We start from the raw sequence: 11,742 nt of genomic DNA, 5'->3' as shown, positions 1-11,742 counted from the left end.
CGGGGGGATGGCCTGGTGCACACGAGTCACACAGTAACGAGGAGACGCGGGTCTCGACCCGGTGATGGACCTCAGCCAAGCTGCCTCGCTTCTTTGGAGCGGGTGTTACGCGCCGGCCCCAGCCCGAGCGGCGGGACACGTGTCCTGGCTGCTCAAGAGACCAGCTGGAAACAGGTCTAATGCGGTCAGCGGGGGCCGTCCGGGGTCAGGCCCGCCTCTGGCACCCCCCCGTGGCGCTGCTGGGGGCGCAGAGAGGCGGGAAGAGCGGGGGGCAAACACGGGGCTCTGCGGGCAGTGAGCGAGGCCGCAGGTCCCGGTTCCCCACAGCCGGGCTGTGCCGCGGAGTCAGCGCTAAGCCGGGCCCGGTTGCTAAGCGAGGTCAGGCCCGTTGCCAAGCCCCGCCCGCGCGGAGGCGGGGCCGTCCTCTGGCTCGCGCCTCTCCCACCCGGGAACGAAGCATTCTGCGCTTGCGCCTGGCGCGGGACCGGAAGTCCGCCTGTCCGGCACAGGAAGTGACCGAGCCGTTCTGTTGTGTATATCTATGGTCCGCGGGGGCTTCTCCGTCTTCCGTTGGGGGTGGGGCGGGTGATGGCGCTGGAGACGGTGCCCAAGGATCTGCGGCATCTGCGGGCCTGTCTGCTCTGCTCCTTGGTCAAGGTGCCAGGACGGGGGGGAAGGGGGCGAGCGCGTGGGCCGCGGTTAGAGGGGACACGCGGGGGTGGGGCGAGCGCTGACACGCGGGGGGGGGAGAGGGACACTCGTGGGGCGGGGGGGGGGGGGGGGGGGGGGGGGCGAGCGCGGACACGCGGGGAGAGGGACACGCGCGGGGATCCCAGGCTCTGATCCCCGCTCTTCCTGCCGCGCAGACCATCGACCAGTTCGAGTATGACGGGTGCGATAACTGCGACGCCTACCTGCAGATGAAGGGCAACCGTGAGATGGTCTATGACTGCACCAGCTCCTCCTTTGATGGGTGAGCCCCGGGGCGAGGCAGCTTGGGGGCCACGGGGACTGTCTGGGAACTCGGGTGCTACCAGACACCAGCTCTAGCACCTCCTGGCCAGGCTGCTCCCTCTTGGGCTTGGCCTAGCGTGTCACACGACTGACATGAGGCTGAGGGTATGGTCTAGGCGTGGCCGTGACTGGCCTGGGTCCGCTGGCTCAGGCTGGTGGCGCTCAAGCTGCCAGGCTGTAAAATTGCAGTGTAGACGCTTGAGCTGGAGCCCAGGTTCTGAGACCCTGTGATGGTGAAGCCTGGACTCCAGCTTGACCCTGAATGTTTACACTGCAGTTTTTAGCCCTGCAGACCGAGTCAGCTGACCCGGGCTAAGAGCCTTGGTGATGCAAGTTTTTTATCACAGTGTAGATGTACCTTGAGGCTTCCTAGTGGTCTAGCCAGAGGCTAAGGTACCTGCCAGTGGGAGAGGAAGCCAGAGATGTTGGATTGGGGCTCTGTAATGAGGAGCATGGCCGTATCCCACTGTTGCTTACAGAAGGAGAACAGCATCCTCCAGCTGGGGAGCCCCCACGTGAGCAAGTGTCACAGCTGAAGGTGGTTCCACAAACCAAGGATAACTTTAAGGACCTGAGAAGAGAACTGAGGATGGGGTTGCCTCTAGTCATCTTAAGGATGCTTCCAAGGCTGAGCATGAGCAAAGACAGGAGACTGTATAACAAGGGTGGCCAAACTTACTGACCACGTGAGCCGCATGTGATAGTCTTCAGAAATTTGAGAGCCAGGGCTCGTGGCTCCTGCGCTGCGGCAGGGTGGAGGGGCGAGGGGCTCCAGCCCCGCGGGAGGCACCTGCTGGGACTCGAAGTTTCACCAAGAGTGGGGCTGAAGCCACCGAATCCCGTCATGCACCTCCCGCAGGGCTGAAGCTCCTCGACCTCTCTCCCCTCTGGGCAGATGCCCCTAGCCCAGCCATCCTGGTGCAGGGCAGAAGTCCTGAGCTCCCCCCGTCCAGCCTGGTAGGTGGAGAATGGGGGGGGCTCTGCAAGCTGCACTTTAACTGTAAAAGAGCCACATATGGCTCGCAAGCCGCAGTTTGGCCACCCCGCTGTATAATACAGATTCATGAACTCCAAGGCCAGAAGGGATCATTGTGACAATGTAGTAGTGTGACCCGTGGAACACAAACCAGAAAACTTCATTGAAGTGATTCCTGAAGCAGAACTTTTAGAAAAACATCCAATCTTGATTTAAAAATTGTTAGTGATGGAGTATCCACCAAAATCCTTGGTAAATTGTTCTAATGGTTAATTACTCTCATTGTTCAGAAATTACGCCTTATTTCCCATCTGAATTTGTCTAGTATCTACTTCCAGCCATTGGATTGTGTCATAGCTTTCTTTGCTAGATTGAAGAGCTCATTATTAAATATTTGTTCCCCCTGTAGATACTTGTAGACTAATCAAGTCACACCTTAACCTTCTCTTTGGTTAGCTAAATAGATTTAGCTCTTTGAGTCTATCACTATAAGGCAGGCTTTCTAATCTTTGAATCCTTCTTGTAGCTTTTCTCTGAACCCTCTCCAATTTATCAACAGCCTTCTTGAATTGTGGGCACCAGAACTGGACACAGCATTCCAACAGTGGTCGCACCAGGGCCAAATACAGATGTAAAATAATCTTTCTACCCCTACTCAAGATTCTTCTGTTTATGCATCCCAGGATCGCATTATCGCTTTTTGCTACAGCTTCCCATGGGAGCTCGTATTCAGCTGATTATCCACCCTCATCCCACAAATCTTTTTCAGAGTCACTGCTTTCCAGGATGGAGTCCCCCATTGTGTAAATATGGCCTACGTTCTTTGTTCCTAGTTCTACTGCAGTTAAATGAAAATGCATACAACACATATTGTTTGCTTGCACTCAGTTTACCATGAGATCCAGATCACTCTGAATCTGTAACCTGTTTCATTATTTATCACTCCCCTTATTTTTCTGTCATCTGCGAACTTTATCCGTGATGATTTCATATTTCCTTCCAGGTCATTGGTAAAAATGTTAATTAGTGTAGGGCCAAGAATCTCTGTGACCCTGCTGGAAGCACACCCAATAGGATGACAATTCCCTGTTTACAGTTACATTTTGAGACCTATTAGTTAGCCAGTTTGTAATCAATTTAATGTATGCCATGTTAATATGCAGCCCCTCGGATTCTCATGCCGTATTGGAGGGTAGCAAATGTACTCATGGTTTAAAAAATACATTGGGAATGATCTGGAATATTGCAAACCAGTGAGCCTTACTTTGTATCTGTTAAACTGGTTGAAATAATTAATAGAATTCTAGCACAACTAGCTGATAAGTGTTGTCAGTTCTCTTAAATTAATTATCAGCAATGTAATTAATTATCAGTCCCCCTGCTGCAGGAACTTTTGTGAAAATGCAACAAGTTCTTGCCTTCAGATGGCTGGCGGATGGGGAAGAGCCCCACACTGTGCATTGTAGTTTAGGGGAGGATGCATTGAGAGGTGAGTGAGGGGGCCATGAGTTCTAGTCTCCCCTCTTCCACTGACAGCTGCTAATATTTCTGTTCCTTTAACCAAGGTCTCTGACTGTTACCTTGGGGGAGGTAACTATCGTATGCTCCTGTCACAGATGAGCTAACGCTTGCACAGATTCACTCCTGGCAAAACTGGCAACAGAATCCATGTCTCTAATGTAATCGAGCCAAGTCTGTAAAATTTTGCCATACAGCCTTCAGTAGGAACAACCGGACCCATGTGTAGGCCTTGTTGGAGCCCTAGACATAACACACAGTATGAACCAGAGTAGGCCTTGACAGTATAGTAACACACCCGGTATTGGCTCACCAAGTAAGCCCATTTCTGACCGGAGAGGATGGTACAAGAACACTCAAAGGTTTCAAATAACCATATAAACAAATTTTCAAGAGGTGGTACAGGACCACATCGACCTCTCGTAAGATAAGGAGGGGATGACAGGATAATGGATGAGGGTATTTTGTTGGAACTAGAAGGTACAAGGAGAAGGGCGGTAACTAACAACACCTGGAGTGTCAGATGTAACTTGTTTGTATCACTGTATAAAAGGAGAAACTATAGAAGGGGCCACTTTGTAATGGCTGAGGGGACAGCATCCTGTTATGCTGACCGAGCTGTTATCTTGTCATATGTGTGTCAGTGTCCCTGTGACCCATTGGCCAGGCGCTCGTACTGTGCTTTGCTGACAATAAACCTGGCCAAGCACCTTTGCCACCGAGCTGAGCCTGTGGCCTTTTTATGAACAACATTGTCTGCTGAATCAGCAAGCTGCACTCTCTGCTAGTGCAGCTAACCCCAGAGCTCCAAGAGCAGCAGCATTAACAACTCTGCAGCACCAGCAATGCTCTGTAGCACTAACACCTCCATGTGCTTGTGTAGCCCACGCTTACACAATGTGGTGAAGTCTCCTGCTGCTGCTACATCCAGAGGACCACGGTTCAGTTCCCTCCATGGTCAGACACAGGGGTGCTGTTATGTTATGTCAGGCCATGCTGTCTGTAACACTAGCCCACACTCTGCTCTCCGAGCCAGAGATAGAAATCCAGAATCCTTCTTCCCAGTGTTCCACTGCTGCTTCACGAATTGTGTAACCCACTGGCAAAGTGTGTTGTCCCTCTATGAGCCAGACCATATAGAGAATAACTGTTTCTCCATCTGTCCTGTGTGTGTTTGTGTTTTCCTCCCCCTTTCTCTCCATCCTCCCCTCCGTTTGCTCCTGTAGCTGAAGTGAAAGAGGTCTGTGCTGTTGTTGGGAGGCTAATAGGGGGAAAGGAGTCCAGGAGAGCTGGCTGTATTTTAAAGAAGCCTTATTGAGGGTGCAGGAACAAACCATCCCGATGTGCAGAAAGAATAGTAAATATGGCAGGTGACCAGCTTGGCTTACCAGAGAAATCTTTGGTGAGCTTAAACACAAAAAGGAAGCTTACAAGAAGTGGAAACTTGGACAGCTGACTAGGGAGGAGTATAAAAATATTGCTCGAGCATGCAGGGGTGTAATCAGGAAGGCCAAAGCCCTCCATATACCCCACCCCGTTGAAACTCAACCCCTGCTTCTGGAGCCGCCTTGCACCCAGCCCCCTGCCTCCAGACCCCCACTCCTGCACCTCCACTGAGCTCCCTGCACTCAAACCCTCACCTGATGCCCCACCCTGAGCCCTCACTTCCCCCAGCACCCAGACCTCCCCGCTGCAACCTCCACACCCAGACCCCCAGGCCTTGTGCTGTCAGCGTTGGGTGCAGCATCACTGCTGAGTCCGTATCCCAGGGAGGGGATTGCAGGGTGATCTCCCACCTTCGTGCGGCCAGTGCCCTGTGCTCCCCACTGCCATGCTGGAGCCGCTGCATTTATTTATTGACAAATAAAACATGCAGAATTTTAAAATATTGTGCACATAATTATTAATTTTTTGGTGCAGAATGCCCTCAAGAGTATATGGTAACCTGCCTTTGACTTCTAGGCAGCAGTGCCAACCATGTGTATAGCTAGTGGAGTCTCAAGTGTCTGATCTGACTGGTCAAGGCAGACATGTCTCTGTCAACCTGCAGGAGCTGGTACGTTCCCATGGGTTAATGGGAGTCTCCTGTTTCCACACTTCCCCCTCCTCCCCTTTATCTTTTGCCAGAGGGAGCTCTGACATGGTGACATCATTTTTGCTGCTAGTATCCATGACCCTGCTGCTGCCAAGTGCTGGGGAATGTAGGAGGAGGGGGTCTTGACTTCCTCTTCATCCTACCTCTGGTTAGTCTGGGTTGTGCTGTGTGGTGGGGCTTGCGGTCAGAAACATGCCTTGTGCACTAATCCTCTTCTCTTCTGCAGGATTATTGCTATGATGAGCCCTGAGGACAGCTGGGTCTCCAAGTGGCAGCGAGTCAGTGAGTGTGTCTCTCTCCTCTTATACTTTAGCTTATTTTCCTCTGACGAATGTTCAGGTAACAGCAATAGCTTTCCTCACCACCCCCGCAGGGCCAGGGAGGTTGGATAAGTTTCAGGTGGGGCTGTGGAGTCCTGCCTGGTGCTCCGTTGTTGAGCAGGTGTCCTTTAAAGACACAGTGATTTACTCTCCATGGGAAAAGTGCTTTCTCACTCCCTTCTAGTGTATTCCTCCCTTATTACCATTGAATTGGGGGTGGAGGTGGGGGGAATTCAACACACCAAATTACCAAGGGCTGCGTTCTCTTGCCTGGATGGTGATGTGGAGAATAAGCCAGTGTGTGTGCTGTCTGTCTGTCTCTCTTGCAGGTAATTTCAAGCCTGGTGTGTATGCAGTGTCTGTAACTGGTCGTCTGCCCCAAGGTAATCTGGCTGATTTTTCTCCTGATTTTTTAAAAGGGTGGTGGGATGGTGTCTCCCCGTGTAGGGGCACTCACCTGAATGCACACATGCACACACAGGAGGGAGGATCAGAATTCTATTCTCAGCTCTGCCGTGTACTCTCTGTATGATCTAGGCAAGTTTTGTCCCTCTCTGCCTGATTTCATTTTGAGATTACATGTTTGCTTAATAAAAGTGCATCGATGTAATTTACCTAGATTCTTGTAAGGCATTTGATTTAGTACTACACATCCTTCTGATCTCTGTTTTTAAAAAGAGAACTATACAGTATCAGAGCATGTGTTAAACTGAGTCCAAACTGGCTAACTGACCATCTCAAAAAGTAGATGTTGATGGGAATCATCATCAAATGCAGCTGTTACTGGTGGGGTTCCACCAAAATGTTAGGTGGTAGGCCCAATGCTGCAACATTTCCATCAGTGATCTGGATGTAAACATAAAATCCTTGCTGATCAATTTTGCAGGTGAGACAAAGGAGGAGTGGTAAATGACGAAAACTGGGCAGTGTTTTAGCTGTGTGGGTCCCAGGATATTAGCGAGACAGGGTGGGTGAGGTAATATCTTTTTATTGGACCACCTTCTATGGGTGAGAGAGACAAATTGTCGAGCTTACACAGAGCTCTGTAAGCTTCAGTGTTTGGCCATGCTGCTAGAGTAACCCCCTGCCGAGTGCCTAAAATTCTTCTCTATGGAAAAGTGCATGGAGAGAGAAACCGTGGATGGTCAAGGAGATAGGAGGTGAAGCCATCCAGGCAACCCGCCAACAGCCTCAGATGGCAGCTCAGAACTGACATGGTTGGAATCTGCTCAAACCTTGGCCCTACCCAGTGTTGGCATTTGGAAAAAAGGAGATGATGATGCAATGCAGTGTTACGTATCTAGGAAGAAGAAATGCAGGCTGTACCTACCAATGGGAGCACTGAGCCTTTAAAGGATTTAAGGGTCAAAGTGGACAAGCAAATCATCCTGAGTTCTCAGTGTGATGCTGGGGCAGATGGAGCTAATGTGAGCTGTGATACATAAACAGGAGTAGTGACTAGAAAGGTGATGTTTACCTCCGTATACAGCATTGATGAGACAATACTGGAAGACTGTGCAGTTGTTGAATCAACACTTTTAAAAAGATGTTGGAAAAATTGGAAAGGGTGCAGAGAAATCCGGAGAAATGATGTGAGGGCTGATGAAAATGCCTTGCAGCCAGACACTTCAAGAGCTCAACCTGTTTAGCTGGTCAAAGAGAAGGTTCAGGGGAATTAATTACATGGGGGAGAAAATACTGGATGCCAACGGTCTCTTTAATCTAGTGCAGAAAGGCCAAGCAAGACCCAGTGGCTGGAAGTTAAAGCCACACAAATGCAAAGTAGAAATAGACACAAATATTTAACAGTGATGGCGATGAGCCACTGAAACAACCTGCCAAAGGGATCAGTGAATTCTTGGTCTCAATGTTCTCAAATCCAGACTGGACGCCTTTCTGCAAGGTGCTTTAGTCAAAGGCAAGTTACTGGGTCCAATCCAGGGATGACTGGGTGGCATGTAACGGTCTGTGTTCTACAGGCAGTCAGACTGGATGATCTAATGGGCCCTTTGAGCTGCCCATCTCTAAAATGGGGCTGAGACTTGCCCCCTCACAAGGAATGTGAACAGAGTAATTCGTGTTAGTGAGGCTTTGGGCGTTATGGGAACGGGGACAGGGTGAGGGCCTACACCTGGGGTAGGATGAGTAGGCGCATAGCACCAGATTTCCCAAGTCTCCCTTTTCCCGATGACACTGAAGTTCTTGTTTGTCTCCTTGTTGCAGGGATTGTGCGGGAGCTGAAGAGCCGAGGTGTGGCCTACAAATCCCGAGACACAGCCATAAAAACCTAAGCCGTCATTGCACCACATGGAGGAGTCTCCAGCACCTGGCCAGTGTTCCTTTTCGGCAGAGCGGCTGGGGTACCGAGACTGCTCTAGGAAGCAGCTCTGGTGCTTTCAGTCCGGGGGGGGGGGGGGGGGGAGGGGAGCAGGAACTCCTAATTTGATGGCGGTGGTAGTGGGGGCTTGGATCAGACCCAGCCTCTCAAGCATTATCTGGATTCTTATGGTCCCTCTCTCTTCACCCAGCAGATGGAGAATCTTTGAGCCCAGGGGCCAGGGATGGGGGAAGCAGTGGGCTGGCAGGAACACCTCTGTGTATGATGAAGGGTTTCTCTAAGAGCATTGTACAGACTCCCCCACCCTGAGTTTCTCAGAAGCAGCAGGTCAACCAGACGTTGTGTGGGGGAGGGGCCATGGGAGGGGGATTGTTTTGTGTAAATATTCCCAATAAAAATGTGGTCACAGGCATCTGTTTTCTTTTCCTAGTCACCTATTGCACCAGCCTCCTAGCAGTCTGTCTGAGGAGGGCTGGGGCCCCATGCAGGGACTCACCATGGGAGTTGGTCTGGTTGGTTGCTGCCCTTTGCAGGCTGGAATTGGGCTTGGACTCTGCAACTGCCACCCCTTTCTCTGCACCTTGGGCCAGATGGGAATCGGTGTGCTCACTGGGATGGGGCCTCGTTTCTGCACTATCGAGCAGTCTAATGGCTGAAGCTCTAGTGCCAGGTGCTGAAGGGAGGAGGGAGCCGGAGAGGAGGACGACGTTACCGAGCACTGGATAGTGCAGTAGCTCCTAATGGTCACAAACAGGCTTTCCCTGTGTGCTTGGGTAGCACAAGCTGGAGGCAGGAGGTGAAGCTGGTGCTGAGGATTTTGTGGCATGTCGAGCAAGAAAAAGGCCCGTAGATAGGGCTGTGTGGAGGGGTACAAGGACTCCCATTGGCTTGGGGTAGCACTTGGACACCGTGAAGGGGCGAGGTGAGGGGTGTGTGCACACATTACACCCCGCACTCCATGCGGCTTGGACTCCAGAGTCCCCTGTGCTCTCACCGGTGCCCTGCACGCCAGGCAGATAGAACTTCCCTACTCCTCTTCCCCTATTTGTCTCCTGTGAAAATGCTGCTCATGTTACTTCTCTATTTGCTCCTCTTCATTCCATGCTTGTCCAGCAAGAGCTGCTGACCATTGGGGATGGGACGGTCTCTGACTTATAAACATAAAAATTAGCCATGTGAATCATATTTTCCTTCCCCTCTGGAACTAACCTTGCAATCGATGTCCATTATAATGCCCTGTTTTTTGCATCCTATCAATTGAGCATGGAAAACTTGCTTTGCCTGAAAGTTGCTGCATTTAAACTGAGGAGAATATTTTTTGCAAGTGTGAAAAAAAATGTATTTCTGAGGGTCAGATTTTTCCAAAGTGATTTAGGGGTACGTGGCCTTGTGACTTCAGGGGTACTCCTAGTGCTGAGTCATTAAGGCATTTAGCTCATTGCTCAGAGAGATTCTTCACATTTCCCTGATTTGAAACTTTGCCTCTTGGTGTTTGTCTCAGCAGTTCGGTGATGGTTTCTTACTCTCCCTCCAGACTTCCTGTGAGTTAAAACTCCTTGAAAATGAACATGTTGACTTCATTTGAAGAGAGGCTATCACAAGGCAAAGTTATTAACAGTATCTGTGGATGGGTAGGACCTTATACAAACCAAGGGTGGCAGGATGGGAGATGTTTTTTTTTTCTTTGGCTCCAGGGTAGGGCAGTGTGTGCCTGTGTATGTACACCTACCTGTGTGGGAGCATGTGGCCCTCTACTGGCTGGTTGCAGCTTAGAAAGAACTTGGATGTGTGGCAGATGGATGTTTTCGCTTGAGGCCAAGGCCTATATGCCTTTAGAGGACCAAGGTTCTAATCTCAACTCAACCGCTGCCTAATGACGGCTGCGTTCACATTTCAGTTCTAAATCTCTACTGTAACTCCATGAATATCAATCCTTGTGCTTTCTGAGGTTGTCATATTGTTCTGTGTATATTCCTGCCCATGAGATTTAAAAAGGCTCCTTTCTGACATGCCCAGTGCCAACTGTTTCTGGGTTTTTGCCGGTGATTTCACATCCCACCACAAAACTCAGATGAAAATTGGGTTCTGAATCGTGGTATGACCCTGGTGCTTTGGGGATTTAAGTTAGCTTCGAACTGGGTGTCTCCTAAACCATCCCCCACAGGAAAATGAAACGTGCTGAGCACCCTTCAACCCTAATGTGTGGAGTTAAAAGTCTCTTCATTTTAATGTTTGCATCTGGCCCAAGGCTAGTCTGGCCGCGCGCTGGGAGATGCTTGACTAACTGATGGTGATTAGGAAAAACCTTCCCGGGGCCCGATTACCCTGAAACAACCTACTGTGGGGTTCTTGCATTGTTCTCTGGAGCATCTGGTTCTGGCCATTATTGGAGTCAGGATGCTGGACCTCGGGTCTGATCCAGCCTGGCAATTCCTGCACAAGAGACAATTCTCAATGAATAGTGAAATTGTAAGAAATTCAGTTTAATTGCAACTGTGATGTGAAAAGCGTCCATGGAGAATATTTTGCACCAGTGACTGCTGGGCTGAGCTGCTTTATAGAAAGGGCTGGTCCTGGCTAAACCTTGGAGCTTGGGGAGAGCTAGTGATGGTTTCTGGGCAGCATAAGTTAGGTTTAGTCTGGGCTGAGGGGGCTGGTGGGGGAGGGTTCAGGCTAGCCAGTGTCAGTCGTGTCCGGGGTGGGATTTGGGGCTTGTGGGGAAGCTTGTGTGGGGAGAGTATTCAAGGTTCATAGTGTACATGCAGGTGGTTTGAGTTATCAGAGTGGGGGGAGGGGATTCAGTGGAGTTGGCTTTCAGGTGGGCTCTGTGCTTGGGGTTAGGGGGCTGTTCCCATGTTTCCTTAGTCCTAGCCCTGCTGGCTGAGGGCCTCACTGCTGACCCTTTTTAGCTGCCACGTGGGGGTGCCACAGCCTCGTTGTGGGCTTTGCTGAGCTCTGGCAGAGGGAAGTGGAGGAGCAGGCAGCTTCCCTCTGACTTGCCAATTACACTTCACCCTTCCCAGCTTTCAGGCTCTGTGCTGGAGGCTCCTCCCTGCACCCAGCCCTCCCTGAGTGCTCAACAGCCCAGCCCTTAGGGTGCTGCTTACTGACAGGGAGACTCGCTCCTTCCAAGGAGCCGGGGTGGCTGGCCCGGGCTGTTGTCCCATGTTGGCTGCCTGGGAGTAGGGCCAGGCTAGGGGTCTTGCCTCCCTCCCCAGTTCTCCGTCCTGCCCTGCTGCTGGGAGCATGGAGCAGAGTGAAGCTGGCTGGGCCCTGGTGGATCTGTGTATGGAGTAGGCTGGCAAGTGCTGGGCATAGGGGCAGTCTGGTGGGCATAGGGGCAGTCTGGTGTGCTCAGGGTGGAATGGGCCAGGGAAGGGTCTTGCTGGCAAGTGGAGGAGAGACAGGAAGAGCCTTTTCTCCATTGTTGGTTGTGTGGGCTGTAGCCCAACAGTGGGGTGTACAGTATATGGGAGTGGGG

General features: G+C 51.1%; 1 protein-coding gene across 1 annotated transcript; it reads left to right on the top strand.

Annotated features, from left to right (window-relative positions):
* The first annotated feature begins 529 nt into the window (after positions 1-529).
* SUPT4H1 (SPT4 homolog, DSIF elongation factor subunit) lies at positions 530-8,327 on the top strand. The gene is made up of 5 exons (XM_024199435.3): positions 530-657; positions 867-973; positions 5,830-5,885; positions 6,253-6,306; positions 8,147-8,327. Exons 1-5 carry the CDS (start codon positions 589-591, stop codon positions 8,212-8,214), a joined length of 354 nt encoding a protein of 117 aa, XP_024055203.1. The 5' UTR covers positions 530-588; the 3' UTR covers positions 8,215-8,327.
* Positions 8,328-11,742: the final 3,415 nt, after the last annotated feature.

Source organism: Terrapene carolina, unplaced genomic scaffold, assembly GCF_002925995.2.
Source record: "Terrapene carolina triunguis isolate 2854851 unplaced genomic scaffold, T_m_triunguis-2.0 Scaffold454, whole genome shotgun sequence".
In the NCBI taxonomy this organism is placed as follows: Eukaryota; Metazoa; Chordata; order Testudines; family Emydidae; genus Terrapene; species Terrapene triunguis.
Note: the sequence above shows the minus strand (reverse complement) of the source record. Positions and strands in the feature narration are given on the sequence as shown.

Coding starts and splice junctions, on each gene's coding strand:
- SUPT4H1 (XM_024199435.3), top strand. CDS start 589: ATGGCGCTGGAGACGGTGCCCAAGGATCTGCGGCATCTGCGGGCCTGT. Junction 5,886..6,252: donor CTCCAAGTGGCAGCGAGTCA/GTGAGTGTGTCT, acceptor TCTCTCTTGCAG/GTAATTTCAAGCCTGGTGTG. Junction 6,307..8,146: donor AACTGGTCGTCTGCCCCAAG/GTAATCTGGCTG, acceptor TCCTTGTTGCAG/GGATTGTGCGGGAGCTGAAG.